Source organism: Hyperolius riggenbachi, chromosome 3, assembly GCF_040937935.1.
Source record: "Hyperolius riggenbachi isolate aHypRig1 chromosome 3, aHypRig1.pri, whole genome shotgun sequence".
Classification (NCBI taxonomy): Eukaryota; Metazoa; Chordata; class Amphibia; order Anura; family Hyperoliidae; genus Hyperolius; species Hyperolius riggenbachi.
The window spans coordinates 312,570,028-312,589,958 of record NC_090648.1 but is presented as its reverse complement, the minus strand read 5'-3'; the positions used below and the strand labels follow the sequence as shown (position 1 = coordinate 312,589,958).

The 19,931-nt window shown below is 40.6% G+C and overlaps 1 protein-coding gene across 1 annotated transcript in view; it reads left to right on the top strand.

The window, feature by feature from the left end:
* The window catches only part of MYRFL (myelin regulatory factor like), a 133,328-nt gene that overhangs the window by 78,832 nt on the left and 34,565 nt on the right, over positions 1-19,931 (top strand). Inside the window, exons 21-22 of the mRNA XM_068273651.1 lie at positions 2,639-2,726; positions 8,996-9,070. Of these exons, the coding sequence (XP_068129752.1) occupies positions 2,639-2,726; positions 8,996-9,070 (163 nt within the window). The remainder of the gene's footprint in view (positions 1-2,638; positions 2,727-8,995; positions 9,071-19,931) is intronic.

Genomic DNA, 19,931 nt, shown 5'->3' with positions numbered 1-19,931 from the left:
TTTTTTACAACTTGTCAATATATTGCCTTTTAAACTACCAGCAAGCAAGAATGTAATTAAAATAATTTTCACAGACTTTGTGGTTCTTTTTTTATTTGCAAAGTGATGAAAAGATATTTTAAAGAGAGGATGAAAAAATATCTCCTAGAAGAAAACTCAGGAGAAAAAGTTAATTGCTTTTGGGCCCTTGTGATAAAATGCCTTTTAAACCAACAGCAAGCAAGAAAATACTCAAAAGAATTTTGATAGAAACCTTTTTTTAGGAGAAAATAGGAGAAAAATCAGGAGAAAAATATAATTGCATATGGGCCAATGGCTTTTAAACCATTAGCAAGCAAAAACATACTAAGAATAATTTTGACACTAGTCTTTTTTTGTAACACTGATTTTTATTAAAGATATAAAAAGGACATTACAAATAGGCAGATTGTACAAGGAAGTGTGATACAGTATTTTCAAGGAGGTGAGATACACATAACAAGAATGGAAGGAGTGCAAGGGTTACAGTATCTTCAGTCCAAGTCATTGGACTCTAACATTTGAATCCTAGGTGAAGTATCGCATTCGAAAAAGAGGGGTAGGGAAAAGAGGAGCAATTATATCTTAGAAATGAGAGAGGGTGAGAGGGATATTCAGGAGAAAGTAGTGGTCTCTGCAGAGGTGGTCAGAAGAAATTGTCCAAATGAGATCTGCCTAATATGATTACTGTAGAACAGCATAATAGTATATCAAATTTAAGGAGAACAAAAGGGAAGCATTGAACATTAACAAGTTAACACTTAACTATAGGCATGGGTTGAGAGGGTGAGGGAGAGTAGGGAAGGGTCGGGCGCAGCGCTCATAGGCCTAAAAGTCAATTGTACAGAGGAATGTGATAGGGCTTGAATCGGATGATTGTAGCTTTGAGGGAGTAAAGACAGTAGTCTTTTATATAATTCTTGGTACTTATTCAATTGCATAGTGCTGAAAAGTTATTTTAAAGAGAAGATGAAAAGGGATCTCCTAGGAGGAAACATAGGAGTAAAAGGGAACTGAATAAGGGCCAATGGCCCATATGCAATTACTTTTTCTCCTTAGTTTTCTCCTTTGTGATATTTTCATACCTTGACATGAAATGTTTTTTAAACCACCGCAAGCAAGAAAATGCTCAAAATAATTTTGATCGTACATTTTCAGCATCTTTTGACTAATTTTTCAATTCTAAAATGTTTAAAAGTTTTTTTTAACCATTTCACCCCCGTCCATAGGCAGGGAAAAGTGGCCGCGTGTGTGCGCCCCCTGCATTCCGATCCTCTGCTATGCAAAACAGATTGTTTTAAAACGTATGTTTTGCATGAACTGGTTAACCTCTTTAGCGGTAACCACGAGCTACATTATGGGTAGAAAACCCCAGCTCAGAGCGGTAACCCTGAGCTACACTCATGGTAGCCGCCAGGAGGTCCATACACAGCATTGCGCACAGGGGCGTTCTCACTCACCTCCTCACTTTCCTCTTCCTGTCCACGGAGGCTCTGCATCTCCCTACTGAGATCGCCGACTGTCGTCATGACATGACAACAGCCGGCAATCTCACTATAGGGTTACAGCACCACCCGAAGCAAGGAGGGAGAAATGCTGCGCTGGATCCCAGGGGGGTGAGTAAGTGCAGGGGCTGCTTCAGACTCTCTTGTGGTAGGATTTTTGTTCTTGCTTTAGGGTCTAAAAGCACATGAAAAATATTGTACCGCTTTTAGACCCTAAAATCAGGAAGGAATCATACTGCGAGGGAGGGTAAAGAGAATTTGAAAATTATCCCCTAGGGGATAACTCAGGAGAAAAAATAATTGCATATATTATTGCATATGGGTAAATGTGTTGTATTATCATGTTCACATATGTATATTGTAATGGCTTGCATTACCCTAATGCGCTGTCTAGGTTTCTGGATAACGCATGCCAAAAACACACACACCATAGAACGTGAACAATCTATGAAATATGACATTCAGTGTGTATTGCATTATGCAGTGTGCATAGTGTGAATGAGACCTAAATCCATCTTGGTCACTTGATATGCAATTATGTATATTGAGTATCAGTGTAAACTTTTCTCTACTCTGTGATCCTTTTCATATTCTTTCTAAATTGTTCACAAAAGTGAATAGAAAGTATGGGAAGTAATTTATAACCCACTGCTCACAGGCTGAAGGTAATAAATGGCCAAGAACAGCTTCATTTCCATTGCTGATTATGCAGATGAATATTTCAATATAAAGAATAGGAGAAAGACTTGCCGTTATGAGTTGAACATTTTTTTCAATGCCATATATTATGCAGCTCAAAGCTGATATAGGTCAGGAGGCTTTGCTAACGAAGTGTTAATTGCCCAGTCCTGTTTTATGAATGTATCCCAAAAATATGTAACATGGCTCAAACATTTCCTAGTAAGGGCACAACAGCTAGATTCCTGGAAGAAAACGCTTCTGATGAATTTAATCCCCATATCCACTGAAGCATGCAGCTATTACGTGAATTTACTTCAATTGCTTTTTTTGACTTGTTCATGAATTATAGCCCTTTTTTGCCAAGTGTTTATGGCTCTTGTAGGTTTATTTATCACTGTCCTATTCATTCTTTTATTATTCCCATGTTCTTTCAGGGATTGACACATCGATCAGCTCTATACAGATTGTGGAGAATCAGCAAGTAATTGATCGCCACTATTGCAGGAAAAGCCTGCAGTGTGGGTAAGAGAAACACTGTATCTCATTGTTGTCAAGGCTCACCAGGCTGGGAGGCAAAGCATGACTCTGATATACACTGGGAGTTAGCCTCCTAATGTAACCATCATGTACCTCTTCTGAACTGACAATCTTAGTTTAGCTTTGGCAACGTTCTGCAACATTTGCAGGTTGGCGATCTGTAAATACTGAAGTTAATCTGAGAGAGTGAGCTGCCTGCAGAAAAAGCTTGTGGCTGAGAAGAACATAATACAGTGCTATATTGTTTTACAGGGTACATAAAGTGACATGTAACACAATGAGATGAACTACTGTATTAAGCCACAAAAGTAACCATCTGGCCATTTGGTACTATTCATGTGCGCTGCACCTTCAAAGCAGTTAAAATTGGCGTAAGGCCAGCTGGTATTTGGGTGTTGCTATAGACTGTTGTGCAGAAATGGATTAAGATGTAATGGGGGCCCATGCAAGGTAGTGAAACTTGAACTTGAAACCCACTAGGCCCTAAGCACCTACCTAGGCTGCCTGGTGGATGCTCCTGCTTTGCTGCTGTGCAGTTAGCGGGTTAGCAGCGCTCAGTGTGTAATCTGGGTGCCAGGGTTCGCCTATAGTATTGGCAAACTCCAGCTATTGGCAGATTGGTGGGGGAACGGTAATAGGTGCCCGGATATAATATAGCCATGTGTGTAAAGGGGCTGGGTTATTGTGTAGGTGCTATGTTAATGCAACTTAGTGCTGGGAAAGGGAGGGGGGGGGGGGGGGGGGTGATTAGATACAAGCAAATTGCAATTATTTTCCCTATTAAAACAATTTTATTGAGAACATGAATAATTGTTTACATTCTGTATATAACAATGGTATATATGCAAAGCACAGAGCAGTACACAAGCAAGAATAGGAAAATAATGCAATGAAGACATAGCAGGTGTACTATAGGAAGAACAGACTATACTAAAGAATAAAATGCAGCTAACTCAGCTGTTCCAGGGAAAAAGAATAATAGAAAACAAAGCAACAAACAAACTTAAAGGGGTTCATTCGCGAATGAGGAAAAAAATAAAAAGTGGTTTATGCATAAACTATTAACCACTTCCCAACTGAGGGGTTTTACCCCCTGACCACCAGAGCAATTTTCACCTTTCAGCGCTCCTTCCATTCATTCGTCTATAACTTTATCATTACTTATCGCAATGAAATGAACTATATCTTGTTTTTTTCGCCACCAATTAGGCTTTCTTTAGGTGGGACATTATGCCAAGAATTATTTTATTCTAAATGTGTTTTAATGGGAAAATAGGAAAAAACGTGGGAAAAAAATTATTGTTTTTCAGTTTTTGGCCTTTATAGTTTTTAAATAATGCATGCTACTGTAATTAAAACCCATGAAATGTATTTGCCCTTTTGTCCCGGTTATAGAACCATTTAAATTATGTCCCTATCACAATGTTTGGTGCCAATATTTTAATTGGAAATAAAGGTGCATTTTTTTCAGTTTTGCGTCCATCCCTAATTACAAGCCCATAGTTTATAAAGTAACAGTGTTATACCCTCTTGACATAAAAATTTAAAAAGTTCAGTCCCTAAGGTAACTATTTATGTATTTTTTTTTAATTGTAATTTTTTTTTTAAAATTACAAGAAAAAAAATGTGGGCAGTGTGGGAGGTAAAGGGTTAATTTTGTGTGTTAAACTAATTTATTTCTATGTGAAAAATGCTTTGGATGTAGTTTTACTATTTGGCCACAAGATGGCCACAGGAACATTTTGTTTATGCGACCTGCAAGGAAGTAGAAAGAGGCTAAGAACTTTTTTTTTTCCCCACAATGGTCGCGCTGCTCAGCCGAGCGGCAGCGGATCATTGCGGGGCTGAGATCAATGAACGGGAATGGATTTTCCCGTTCATTGATCTCCGGGCGAGCGGGCGGCGGCATGTTTACTAGCGGCGGGCGGCGTGTTTACGAGGGGGAGCGCGGACAGCGGCGGGAGCGCGGAAAGTACGTATTTCTCCGTCCCTGGGGGTTAAAGGATGGAAAAAGGGACGGAGAAATACGTACGCGCGGGGGTAAAGTGGTTAAACATCCTTCTAAAATAGTGTAAAAAGTTTTTTTTTAAAAAATGAATGGTTTCATCAATACAACATGTAATGTAAATAGTGACGGATGACGGCTGGGAGGCTAATCCATTTGTTAGGGGTGTTTTTTTTTTACTTTCTTTTCATAAACATAACTCCTGCCTAAGTAGTTTTCAGTGGTATAACCCACTTTTAGCAGGAATCGCCGTTATAGCCCTAACCGCTTAGCTCCGCTGAGCTGCTAAATATGTGTTTACATTGTTGCTAGGCAACCAGACCCCAGGTGCAGAGACTCGTTTGTGAAGAGTCATAAGCTGCTGGGAGAATCAGTCCCATCTACACCATATGATTCTTTGTCAGATTCGATTCAATTTGATTCAATTCATTGATTTTATTTGATTCAATCTGACATGTCCGATTCATGATTCGATTCAGTTTGAATCGAATTAAAATGAATCATGAATTGGACATGTCAGATTGAATCAAATGAAATTGAATCGAATCTGACAAAGCATCATATGGTGTAGATGGGACTGATTCTCCCAGCAGCTTATGACTCTTCACAAACGAGTCTCTGCACCCGGGGTCTGGTTGCCTAGCAACAATGTAAACACATATTCAGCAGCTCAGCAGAGCTCAGCATTTAGGGCTATAACTGTGGTTCCTGCTAGAAGTGGGTTATACCACTGAAAACTACTTAGGCAGGAGTTATGTTATGAAAAGAAAGTAAAAAAAAACACCCCTAACAAATGGATTAGCCTCCCAGCCGTCATCCGTCACTATTTACATTACATGTTGTATTGATGAAACCATTCATTTTTTAAAAAAAAACTTTTTACACTATTTTAGAAGGATGTTTAATAGTTTATGCATAAACCACTTTTTATTTTTTTCCTCATTCGCAGAAGAACCCCTTTAAAGAAAACCTGAACTGAAAATTAAAAGTCAAAATAAGCATACACAAGTCATACTTACCTTCCATGTAGTCTACTCCTCAGTGTCTTTCTCCTGTCCCGTGTCCTGTTTGTTCACTGTGATCAAGGGAATTTTCCGTCCTCCATTTTGAAAATGGCCATTACCCATAACAGCTTTCTGGTCAGCACACAGTTAAACTGTAACATCACCCACTTGAGGCATAGGGAAACATGGACATTACCTGGTACATCAGTTTTCCTCTCAGCTATAACTGACAGCAACTGATATTTTATTGACAGCAACTGATATATTTCAGATCTGACAAAATATTGTCAGAACTGGAAGGGATTATTATCAGAAGAAAATGGTGAGCTTCTGAATGGAACTGATGGCAAGGTAACTATGTAATGTTCATTTGAAGTTACTTCATGTGTTTATTTAAAATATTTTTACTCAGTACAGGTTCTCTTTAAGGGTCCTTTTACACTTAATCAGTTGCTGTCAGTTATAACTGAAAGAAAACTGATTTTTAAAGTAATGCCCATGTTTTCCTATGGCCTCTTTTACACTTAAAGAGGAACTCCAGTGAAAATAATTTAATAAAAAAACGTGCTTAATTTTTACAATAATTATGTATAAATGATTTATTCAGTGTTTGCTCATTGTAAAATCTTTCCTCTCCCAGATTCACATTCTGACATGTATTACATGGTGACATTGTTACTGTGGGCAAGTTATGTAGCTGTTTCTAGCTGCTCTGGCTGTTACAGACAGCTTTAAACAGCCATTTCCTGTCTGTGAACATTGTTACATTGTGGCAGTTTGCCCAGAGTACCGCAGTATTCAGAGCCTCTTGTGGGAGGGGTTTCAGCACAAAATTAGTCACACAGTGCCCCCTGATGGTCTGTTTGTGAAAATCATTCTATTTCTCATGTAAAAGGGGGTATCAGCTACTGATTGGGATAAAGTTCAATTCTTGATTGGAGTTTCTCTTTAACGTGTTTTAACTGAAATCTTCTTTCCAATGCACTGCTATGGAAAAACCATGTACTAACGCGTACTAACGCATACCAACTGATTAGGGCCCTTTTACACTTAGGGCTGGTTCAGACGGACGTTTGTGCAGCGTTTACCGCCAGCGTTCGGGGCTTAGCGTTAAACGCTCCCATTCAAGTGAATGGGAGCGTTTGTACCAAGCTTTTACGCACGTTTACACGAACGCGGCGTTTGGGTCCCGATTTTCACTGGCGTTCAAGGAGCCCCTGGAAGCTACATGTTGCTTCCAGGGGCGGTTAACCGCGACGGGTAATGTTCCCCTGGGAAAGAAAAAACGCGACTGCATCTGAACGCAATGCGAACGCTGCTGAAAGCCCGAACGCATTGCCGCCGCGACGCCAACGAACGCGACGCCTCCAAACGTCCGTCTGAACCAGCCCTAAATCAGTTGCTCTCAGTTAAAACGGAAAGAAAACTGATTTTCAAAGTAATGCCCATGTTTTCCTATGGCACCTTTCACACTTAACGCGTTTTAACTGAAATCTTTGTCACAATGCACTGCTATGGAAAAAACGCATACTAACGCGTACCAACGCGTACTAACGCATGCTAATGCACACCAACTGATTAAGTGTAAAAGGGGCCTTCCGTGTAAACAGGGCCTAAATCTTTCTTCTAAGCATACAACTATATTGTGTTGTACTGTAATGAAAGTACTATGGTATATTGAGACTATTCTACTACTACAGTATTAGAAGGCATACAGCTTTTGAATTTGGGGTACTATTGTAGGGAAACCTGGGCCAAACAAACTGGTGTCTGTATATTTAACCACGGGTGCTGTACACAACTATATTTTGCCAGGCTGTTTCTATTTGCTATGCTAGTTATTGTACAGAAGATAGTAGTTCTTTTTAATGATCCGTGACCCAATACAAGGTGTATCAAGTGATATCCATTTTGTTGTTGCAGCTTTCCTAACTGTGAGTAAGAGTTTGTGTTAAAGGGTTTTTTATTCAATGTGAGGCAAGATATCTCAGTAAAGATACCTTACAAGCATATTTTAGTATCTGAAGCGATTGGGCAATCCATACTGACGAAAATAAGTTTAATGATCTCTAGCCAAAATACAAACATTTTTGGACAGAACCAGATATAGTGAATGATAGATGGAGAGGGGTCTAAGCACTGTAGGCATTAGGTTCTTGACCCAGGATATATTTAGCTAGTCTTCTGGAGAAAGGATAAACTCTATGCATAGCATACGTTTGAAAGCTTCTTCCCTTGAGATTGACTTTAATTAGTTTAACAGTAAAGAGAAAAAAAGAATAGGAACTGAACACCTTTAGCCTCTCAAAAGTAGACATCGGGTAATTTGCCTATTTCCTTTGAACGTTGTACAAAGTTCCTTTACGTTGTTTCTGACAGGCATTTAAAAATGATGTCCAATCAAACACATTTTTTAATTTTTTACGCTCCTGCAGCTAGCAAGAAGTCCAACCAGAGTCAAAGAATCTGATTTGCATGCTCATTCCAGGCCAGTTATTTAAAGTGACCCAGAACACAAGTAATAAATGCCATACTGTACATACCTGGGGCTTCCTCCGGCCCCCTGTAGTCTGTGAGGTCCCTCGACATCCTCTAGGCTCCCTCCATTCTCCTGCTGGTGGCTCCATTAGCTGCGCAACTTGACCAGGAGTCGTGTACATCTGCGTATGCGTGGCCCGTCCGCGCGGCCATGTCGCTCATGCACATGTGAGAGATTTCTACACATGTGTGACTCATTCTTTCAAGAACAGCACAGCTCTGCACAACACCCAGCCAAGTCGGGCAGCTAACTGAGCCACCAGGAGGAGAAAGGAGGGAGCTCAGCGGACGCTGGGGGACTTCACAGACTACGGGAGGCTGGAGGAAGCCACAGGTAAGTTCAGTATGGCATTTTTTTACTTGTGTTCAGGGTCACTGAATTATTAGAAGCAGAGCATTGGCCCATAAATCAGGTAACTGGCATTGTTTATGGGAGAATGAAGAGAGCTGGGTCCATATTCCTCTCACTTAAGTTTACCTTTAAGAAGTATTTTGCCATTTCAGACAAATGTGACTTTCCAACTGAAGAATAATATAGACATTTTAGATGAGATGCCAGATTACAGAGGTTAATATGGCCTTGTAAAAATATTGACAATTAAAGCCAGGCTTGTGTTTTTTTTTTCTAAACCAATTAATAAGTGAATGATTACAGAAAATAGTTATATAACGTGTTTAGTTAAATCATATTTGTCTTCTTGTTTTAGATCTGGAGTTTACAGCTATGCCATTCCAGTGAGCAAATATATTCCAACCAACATGCGGATTACTTTAGAGATTAAGTAAGTAGAATCACACAAGTCATCTTGTACGTGTGTAGGTGTGTAATGCCTGGTGCACACCATGCAATTTCAGGTCAGATCGGCATCTCAAATCGATAATTTCCTCCAGGTCCCATTTTTTATCTGATCGATTTTTCCAATCAAGTCTTTACATACTTGATCGGAAAATTTATCAGAAATCTGATCAGACCTGTCATAAATTATCGATTTGACCCGTGAATCTGACAGGAAATTGCATGGTGTATACCAGGCATAAAAGACTTTCCCAAATTATGTTCTTTAACTATCTGCATAAGGTACTCCTGAAATAAAAACCTCTCACTTATGATCCATCTCATAGCATTTCTGAGGGATATGACTTTGTGTACCTGGGGCTTAGTCCAATCAGTCTACAAAGATATACAAACCATCACCAATTAAGCAGCATTCTTCCTTATGCATCACCTCAGGTTCCAACCATGTATCTGAACAGTTTCTCCAATGGGAGTTTATATGTGAAAACTTCCAAACCAATACCCGATTACAGATATCACTACAATGTTTTGTGATGATTAGGGCATGTCTGTTGCCAGTATATGCAGGATGCAGCATAACAATCTTGCTGAGCTGGAAAAATCCAGATGTCATAGCAGGAAAATACATGTGCGAAAGGACGATGTGCTGAATTGTCTTGAAAAGTTGAAAATGTTTGAGAACTTTAGAGAAACCAGTCAGAATGCTTCACAGGAACAAGATGGTTTAAATGAACCAGTCCTTTCATCTTTACAATATTCTCGATCTGAGTATCTTAACCATTACTGCCACTGGGATGCGAGCCTTACATCCGCGGCGGCAGCTGCTACAGTCACAAGAACGCACTAGTCACGTCCCTGCAGTTTGGGGTGCTGTGCGGGCGATTGTGCGGGCAAATGCCTGTGATCGCGATGTTGACAGCAACGGGGGGGGGGGGGGGGGGGGGAATTGGCTGCAGGGGACAAAAGTCTCCTGTGCCAATCCGAACATGTCTGACGAGAATGAACACTGTTTTAGCTCAAAAACAGTGTTCATTTGGAAATAGAGCCGCCTGCTGTCGATTCTCGCCGCTAACCGCCGCTGATCGTTAGATTTATGAATGGGAACAAAGTTACTTACATTATACTAGGAATATAATTTTAACGTCACAATAACCGGGACAAATGGCCAAATAAAATGTGTTCATTTTAATTACGGTAGCATGAATTATTTTAAAACTATAATGGCTGAAAACTAAGAAATAATGAATTTTTCAATTTTTTCTTATTATTCCCATTATAATGCATTTAGAATAAAATAATTCTTAGCACAGTGTACCACCCAAAGAAAGCCTAATTGGTGGTAAAAGGTATAGATCATTTCGCTGTGATACGTAGTGATAAAGTTGTTGGGGAATGAAAGGGAGGAGAGCTGAAATGTAAAAATTCCTCTTGTCCATGAGGTGAAAATTACCCGCAGGCTGAAATGGTTAAGGCCCGTACACACACCTGACTTAAGTCAGCTGAGGTGGCTGATAAGGACCGCCTCAGCCGATAATTAAGTCAGTCGGCGACCTCCAACCCTCGAGCAAACCACCGGGCGAATCTACTTAATTGCATAGGTGCTAATTAGAAGTCATTTGACTGGGTATCTATTAGAATTGGTCAAGTGTAGCAGAACACATGGAGAAGCATCTGATTGGATTGGTATGGTGATTTGAAAGGCTCTGATTTGTTGTGTGTACTTCCTGTTTTAGCCTACACAGAAAATAGCAGTATATATTAGAGGCTTACAAACCTATCGCTTTATGAAACTGATCACATATTTTCCATGCATTCTGGCATACAAAACCATTACTAGTATACTGTTTGCTGCAGTTTATAATGTCTCTAGCTTCTTATGACAAGACAAGACACAAAACATTTATATTGCGCTTTTCTCCTGGCGGACTCAAAGCACCAGAGCTGCAGCCACTAGGGCACTCTCTATAGACAATAGCAGTGTTAGTGAGTCTTGCCCAAGGTCACCTTACTGCATAGGTGCTGGCTTACTGAACAGGAAGAGCCTGGTCTCCTGTGTCAGAGGCAGAGCCTATAACCAGTACACTATCTAGGCTCTGCTGTATACCCAGTTCCAACATGTAAGTGATTATTTGATTCTTGACACCCTGATGTAGCATGGTTAGCCCACGTGAAGCACATAAGTGGGTTGAGCTTAACGAGCCCTGATGGTAAATGCCTAGCCCTCTTCCTGATACATGTGCAGAGTGCCCAGTTAAAGTGAATGGGAACCCATATTTAAATAAAAAAGTCAGATACTCACCTAAGGAGAGGCCGAAGGGAGGCTTCGGAAATGCTTCGGGAGCCTGAGTGCTCCCGAAGATGGGCCGCTCTACACTGCGCGTGTGCCCTCTATGACACACTCGCGCGTGCGCAGTATGGAGCCGCCTGTCTTTCAAGAGGACTCGGCTCCCGAAGACTTCCAGAGTCACATCGGTGGGGGATGTGAACGGGGGAGCCAGAGCGGGACCGGGAGAGGAGAGGGAAGGCTCATTAGGACCGAGCCTTCCCTCTCCTTAGGTGAGTATCTGACTTTTTTTTAATTTAAATATGGGTTCCCATTAGCTTTAAGCAAATTACATGCCTGGCATAATACAGAAGCCAAGAACTAACTAAGAGGTCATGAGAAAAGTCACTGAATATAGTGAGAGCTAATCCGTCCGGCTAAAGTGAACCCTTGCTTTATTGCTTGAACTCTTCTTAGCCGAAATCTCAAGCGGCCCCACTTAAGGTGGCCACTAATGATCCAATCTTTTTCATCCAATCTTACCATTTCTATGTAATATAAGGTAACTGCCTGAAGCATTCATTCAGTATATTCACTCAATGTACCCTTATACTACATAGATTTGGTAAGATTGGATGAAAAAGATTGGATCATTAGTGGCCACCATTAGTAGCCTGCTACTTTTCGCTGAACTGCTTTACAGCTGGCTTGTGTCTGTATGTTGCATGCAGACTCACATTAGAGAGATCTCTACATATACTGTACTATTTTGCTAGCAGTGATAACTTGCATGTATGCTAATTGGACTTTAAGAAGCTGCTTCTCTGCAGCTTAATTGCTATGGAATAGTTTGCCTCAATTTGGAAGCCGTTTTAATAAAGAGTAAATGCATATTAAAACAACAACGTGATCCTGATAGAAATTCTTTCATATGTGAGGATGTCGGTGTCACAACCGTTATTGAAGAGCTAAACTGTAAAGGTTGCGCATGGTTTTTGTGTGATATTAGGCTAACCACAACACTGTGACATGAATTAAGCACCACGCTTATCTTTCCTAGTATGCCAAATTGTCAGCATTACAGGGTACTGTGTTAACTAACTGTTAATTGAGAGGCGGTATACGTGCTACCTGAGAGCTACTGTTTGTTCCCTTTTTTATTGCCTGATGAAGCGGGCTTGGTCCTGCGAAACGCATTGCATCTATTGGGGTACTAATAAAGTGTTTATTTATGTCAGACAAGTAGTCTAGTCTGCTTTCGGAGGTAAGTCCACCACTGCCTCCCCAGCATATTTTAAAACTTTTAATTATTGTTTTTATTCTGCTGGCGCCTCTGTTCATCAAAGTCATGAAGTGTTCATTGGTTGAGGTATGGTGTGATATTTGACTGCAGAGATATCAAGATTGCATATATGAGCTACCTTTGGAAGCCTACTAATTAAGCTCAAGGGATGATAAATTCTCACAGCCAGGGGTGTAAATAGAGGGGAGAAGCCCCTGCGGTGAAGGGGCGGGGGAGGGTAGGCAAGAGCTATGGGGGGCCCCCAACTACTAAAATTCCCATCCTCCGATACAGGGGACTCTACTTCAGGTCAGGTGTTTTTGTGGCTGCACTTGTTATGGGTGTGAAGATCATGATGACCACACTTGTTTTATGACCCTTGTGAAACGGGCCCCAAGGACCCGAAGGGCACCAAGGGGAGGCAAGGGTAGGGGTCTGAAGATTGGGGGGCCCTATGAATTTTAGTTACATGACTGCTTATAGCTGAATGTTTGATTCTTTTCTCTTATTGCTGTTTTTCTGGATGATAGCGAAGAGAGAGAAGAAGGGTAAAAATATGACAAATAGGTCAAGAATATGAAACTTCTTTATGTAGCTTGTAACATTGCATTGCCATAATTAAAAACAAAACAAAACATAAATAAGTTTGCTATTGAAAGGAGATGATGATTTTTAGTTCCCTTGTTTTCCAGGGTTGTACAACCTACTTTTGACCAGTGCCTGTAGCTCAGTCAGACAAATCCTCTGAGTGACCTTCTAGTGTACTGGAGATTAATACTGAATCATAACATATGGCAGTGGATTCTATGAAAAATGATCAGAGGATTCTATGCCAGTTGTAGAGGTTAAAGATGAGTGTAATTTGGTTCATGTGGAAGATGGGCATCATTATGAACACTACTATCAATAAGAGAGCAAATCAAGGGATGAAGGTCTTTAGTGACAAAGCATTTCACTGTAGTTTTCTTTCCTTGAATGTGATGAACTAAGCTTTTCTCATGACTTATCTCTCGTAATTTATTTGTTTTAACCACTTTACTACTAAGGTTGTTTTTACAGTTCAGCGCAGCTCTGATTACTTTGGCAATAACTTTATCACTACCTATCACACCTAAATGAACTATATATTGTTTGTTATAGGAGAGTGCAGTGAGTTATTACATCGTCCTCTGGTAGGAAGCAGTTTTAATAAAATGTAGCATTTGAGCAGCTAGGAAACACAGAAAAAAACCTCAAAATAAGTTGTTGCTTGTTTACTTATTTGATATTACTTTTAGCGTGACATATTTTATATGATTGTGCTTACTAGCTGTTGAAAAAGTAATTAAATGAAAGAGATAATCGTCTTGATTCACTAACAAAACTGCATACATGTTCTTATTTATTTATTTAAGTATTTATAGAGGCAGCGCTGTACAGAGTACATCGTGTCTTGTCACTAACTGTCCCTCAGAGGGGCTCACACTCTAATCCCTACCATAGTCATATGTCTATGTATGTATCGTGTAGTGTATGTATCATAGTCTAGGGCCAATTTTAGGGGGGAAGACAATTAACCATTTCAGCACGCGGGGATTTTTCACTCTATGCAACAGAGCAATTTTCACCTCCCATTCATTCTCCAATAACTTTATCACTCCACTAATTAGGCTTTCTTTGGGTGGTACATTTTGCTAAGAATTACTTTTTTCTAAATGCATTTTCACAGGAATATTAAGAAAAAAATGGAAAAAAATCATTATTTCTCAGTTTTTGGCCATTATAGCTTTAAAATAATACATGCTACCATAACTAAAACCTATGTATTTTATTTGTCTTGGTTATTGCACCATTAAAATTTTGTCCCTATCACAATGTATGGCGCCAATATTTTATTTGGAAATAAAGGTGCATTTTTTCAGTTTTGCGTCCATCACTATTTACAAGTTTATAATTTAAAAATGTTTGTAACATACCCTCTTCACATGCATATTTAAAAAGTTCAGACCCATAGGTAACTATGTTTTTTTTTAATTGCAATTTTTTTTTTTATTAAAAATTTTATTTGGGTAATTTTTGGTGTGGGAGTTAAACAGTTAATTTTAAATGTAATACTGTTTATTTTATTAAAAAATGTATATAGATGTAGTTTTACTATTTGTGTATACAGTGAGATTTGTTTTATTTTTTCGCTTCCAGGAAACACTAGGATGACGGGGAAACCATCAGTTTTTCTGCCGGGGACTTAGATCGATGAATGGGAACTATATTCCCATTCATTGATCTCTGGGCTAACGGGGGTGGTACGGGAGCGCAGCAGCGTCCAGCAGCCCAGCAGCTGCGGCCTGGACGTGACAATCACATCCAGGCGACAGTAATGATTAAACTATCTGTATGTTTTTGGAATATGGGAGGAAACCAGAGTGCCTGGAGGAAACCCACACAGACATGGGGAAAACATACAAACTCCTTGCAGATGTTGACCTGGCTGGGATTTGAACCGGGGACCCAGCGCTGCAAGGGGAGAGCACTAACCACTACGCCACCGTGCTGCCCTGTTCTTGCAGCGAAATGCATAATGCACTAAAAACAGGTTATTGTAACTGTTCATTTTGTTTCGTGCATTAACTAGTTATATACATAAACATATGCATTATCTGTTCCGTGCAAGCATAATTTCGCGTTGTTTAACTTTAAAATATATAACACTCGCTTGGTTGTTTAAGTGATATATTTTTAACTCATCAAAGCAATATGAAGAAAAAAATGCACCTTGTATTAAAACCACAGGAATTCGGCATTTAAATTGTCACAGTAATCTGTGCATAAGCCAGGCATTACAGTGTAACACTGGTTTGTGGATCAGTCCCAAGGAAAAATGAATCATTTGTGAGAAAAATGCTGTCCTGACCTTTTTCTCACCTAATCTACATGGCACCTTTTCTGCATCTTGCTAGTTAAAAAGTGCTCCCAATAAGATATTCCTAATGTACTATAGTTGTATATGCCTTTTTTTAGGCTCATTTTAGCACTTCTAAAGGTGGCCATAAACAATTTTAAAAAAAAAATTTCCTCCAAAGAAATCTGATCAATTCTTCCGCTTGATCGAATAATTTGAAAACTTGAACTAATATAGCATACTTTTATGATCGATTTTTCTGAATTAAAAAAAAAATCAAATAAATAAAGCATTCCATTTTTATAATTTTCTATCTGAATTTTCCAACACATCCAATTTTTACAGAAACAAAACATTTTTTCCTTTATAAATAAAAATAAAATTATTTTTGTATTATTTGGAAGAAAAAAATAGATCAATTTGATTGTATTGTGTATGGCCATCCTTAGCTAGATAGAAGTTACAACCTAAAAAGGAAGCATGGAAGATAGCGAATGTTTACATGCCTTCTCCAGGATTAGTTTTCACTTGGAATTCTATGAACTCTGTGGATAGAGTAGAAAGAAGTTAGAAACTTGTAGGGGATTTTATGTCTGTCTGTTTTTCCTATCGATAGAATTTCCCTCCTTTCCAGTGCCTGGGATCTCCATGGAGCCTTGTGGCTTTAATGATACAATAAAGGTAGCCATACAGTGGTCGATTTGCCATTAGATCGGCCAGCTGACAGATTCCTATCTGATCGAATCTGATCAGAGAGGGATCTCATGGCTGCCTACTGCAAACAGATTGTGAATCGGTTTCAGCCTGAAACCGATCACAATCTGTTGAGCTGCTCCTGCCGCCTGCCGTCCCCCCCCCCCCCCCCCGTATACATTACCTAAAGCTGGCTCCGGGTCCTCTTCTCCGCGCTGCACCCCGCACCGCATCCCAGCGTACACTGGGCGCCCTCTATTTGAACTTTCTAGTCACTGCAGTGACACAGGAAGTTAATGTACGCTGGGATGGAAGCAGGAACAGAGCGGTGCAGCGCGGAGAAGATGCCCGGGAGCCAGCGTCAGGTAATGTATACCCGATCGGATCGGCCGCCGCTAGCGACGCGCTACCTACCCGCGGGCGATCGACGGTATTTTACCGCACGGCGCGATCGACGGACCGATCCGATTTCAGGAGGAAATCGGATCGGCGGGTGCGTTTAGCGCGAACAATTGGCAGCAGATTCGATCCCAGTGATCGAATCTGCTGTCGAAACGGCCACAAATCGGGCCAGTGTATGGCCAGCTTAAGTTGTTCAACAGACCAGAAATGAGAGCCTGCAATAAGGGCTGGTGCACACCAAAACCCGCTAGCAGATCCGCAAAACGCTAGCAGATTTTTAAACGCTTTTTTTTATTTTTATGAGGCGTTTTGCTAGCGTTTTGCGGATTGCTGCTGCGGTTTTCAGTATAGTAGATTTCATATATTGTTACAGTAAAGCTGTTACTGAACAGCTTCTGTAACAAAAACGCCTGCAAAACCGCTCTGAAGTGCCGTTTTTCAGAGCGGTTTGCGTTTTTCCTATACTTAACATTGAGGCAGAAACGCATCCGCAATCCAAAAAATGCCTCACCCAGGCATTTTTCGTTTCTGCAAAACGCCTGCCGCTCTGGTGTGCACCACCCCATTGAGATACATTGACCAAGCAGATCCGCAGCCGCAAGCGGATCTGAAAACGCCCAAAAAGCCGCTCGGTGTGCACCAGCCCTAAAAGCTTATCCTGGTTTCAAACTTTCTCACTCACCACAAAAATGCTTTACATTTGTTTATCATGGCTGGAGAGGTTTCTCCCTTCCCTATCTGGACAAGACTTGATGTGAGACAACAAGACAGCAATAAAACCCAGTGTAGGTACTCCTTCCTTTCTACACTATCTAAAGCTAAAATAACACTGATTAAGGGCCAGAAGGCTTAAAGCAAACCTGAACGGAAAATTAAAAGTCAAAATTAACATACACGTCATACCTACCTTCCGTATAGTCTACTCATCAATCTCTTTTTATTCTCCTGCGTTCTGTTTGTCCACTGTAATCAACGGAATTCTCTGTCCTCCATATTGAAAATGGCCATTATCCCATAGCAGTTTTCTGGTCAGCACACTGTTAAACTGTAATATAGCCCACCTGAGCCATAGGGAAACATGGACATTACCTTGCTCTTTAGTAGTCCTTTCAGTTATAACTGACAGAAACTGCAACTTACAGAATAAGTTTGTATGGTAGATTAAGCCCTTTAGGGAAGATTATTATATGATACAAAAAAAAATTCCTACCTGAGAATTGAAGAAACCACAGATGTTTTGTAACAGAATTTCCAACCAGACATACTAAAAGAAAAAGATGAGAAAGATAGCAACAAGGTATTTAGAGCATCTTTACAAATGTCAGAGTAAAGTTAACGAGGAACTTTACTAAATGAAACATAATTATTACAATTGCTTATATTTTATAATATTAATTTATAAATGACTTGGTCAGTGTTTGGCCATTTATAAATCTTTCTTCGCCGTTTTACGTTCTTAAATATATCACAGGTGGTGACATCTGTACTGCTGGAAAGGTGCATCACGATGGGATGTTTGTTTATTTTGTGTTGCTAAGGGAGCAGAAACACCTGATCTTTCAGAGTGCTCTGGGGCAGGCTGCATAGCTAAATATTCTAGACCAGGGATGTCCATCTCCAGCCCTCGAGGGGCAGAGCCATGCCAGTGTCTAGGATGGACAGAGAAATGCAGAAATGTGTTCTACCTGATGACCCATGCCTTTCCTAATGTCCCATCAATTAAATCAAAAGTGTGAAGATCTCGGGCCTTGACGGCTGGAGTTGGACATCCCTGGCCTTGACTAAACATTACTGTGAGGGTGGGTTCTATACCAATATACAGCAATACATTGAAGTGAAACTCACAGTAGCTAAGAAAAAGCCAATCCCTTCAGTTCAGCTCTGTACATTGCACAATCAGTGGCAGACCTTAGTTGTTCTTATTTACATGTAAGCAAGTAACACCCCAACAGAGACTGTGATAAGGGTGTGTCCAAGTTTTCTGACCGTCATTGGACTAGTTCTAGTCTAGATAAGTCCTAGCTTAGATTAGCTCTAATATTGGAACACAGCATTTGTATGATTCATATATCGAGTTAGGGCAGTGTTCTCTATGCATTAATATTATATTTATATTTATTGCTCTGGGACATCAAACCATGTTGTTTTATGACCATTGTTTGTTCAGTTTGCTTCTTTAGGTACTACTGGACCATACACAGGAGTCTTTTTTTAGAGCATAATAAATTATTTGCCATTAACTGGTTGTCTTCCTGGCATTTGTTTTTATTTATGATCTTCAGGTCTCTGGTTGGGTAACTACAGAATGACAGCAACCACTCTCTATCTCTAGTCTCTATAAAGGTGCATACACACGCATGACAGCAGCCAACGACGGGTCCGTTGGCACCTCCCGCTGGGCGGGTTTTCAGCAGACTGTAGTGCGTGTGTACGCACTGTCGGCGGACTGATAAGGCTGTTTCTGAACAATCCACCCGGCGGATCGTTCAGGAACAGCCTTATCAGTCCGCTGACAGTGCGTACACACGCACTACAGTCTGCTGAAAACCCGCCCAGCGGGAGGTGCCGACGGACCCGCGGAGAGAAAAAGTTCTCATGAAAGCATCTGCTAAGCCTCTCATAAGGAATCTACAAACCTTTTCTCTACAACAACACATGTATGACATTCCCTAATTAGTTATCACGGGATCTTCTAGAGTGTGTCTGTCTGTGCACTCCTGTCCCGCCCCTACTTATGACCTGGAAAGAAAACACATCAGAAGATAAGGATGGTGTCTTTCTATGGAAGCAGGTACAAGGCATTCCATAACGGACTTGCCAGGGGGGGGGGGGGGATTTCCCCCCAGGCTGCTGGTACAGTGTATAAGGCAATGTACAGGGGAACAGCAAGCTGGTAAATGTACACAGCATGATGCAGAAAGCTTGCCTCCTGCAGAGTCTGTAGGAAAAATCTCTGTCTGCTGTCTCACCAGTGTAAAGACTGCATATGTGGAGAGCTGGATAAGGTATTAGACAGGGTGAAAAGTTTGACAGTCCCTAGACTCCAGGAAGGCTGCTTGCAGCCTTGTGTGAGAGACCAGCAGGGACAGGAGTCACATTACAGGCACGTCACCTCTGTGTGATGTGCAATACAGATAAGCTCTCTGCTCCATCTCAGGCTATTCTCAGTATCTCTCCACTCCTCTTTACTCCCTTCCCCTAGTGCTGGCTGTCTTCTTGTCATACAGGAAAGCTAAATAAAAGTGCTTTTCTCCCCTCTCTCTGGATAGTGTAACGGTTAAGGGCTCTGCCTCCGGCACAGGCGATCTGGGTGCAAATCTCAGCTCTTC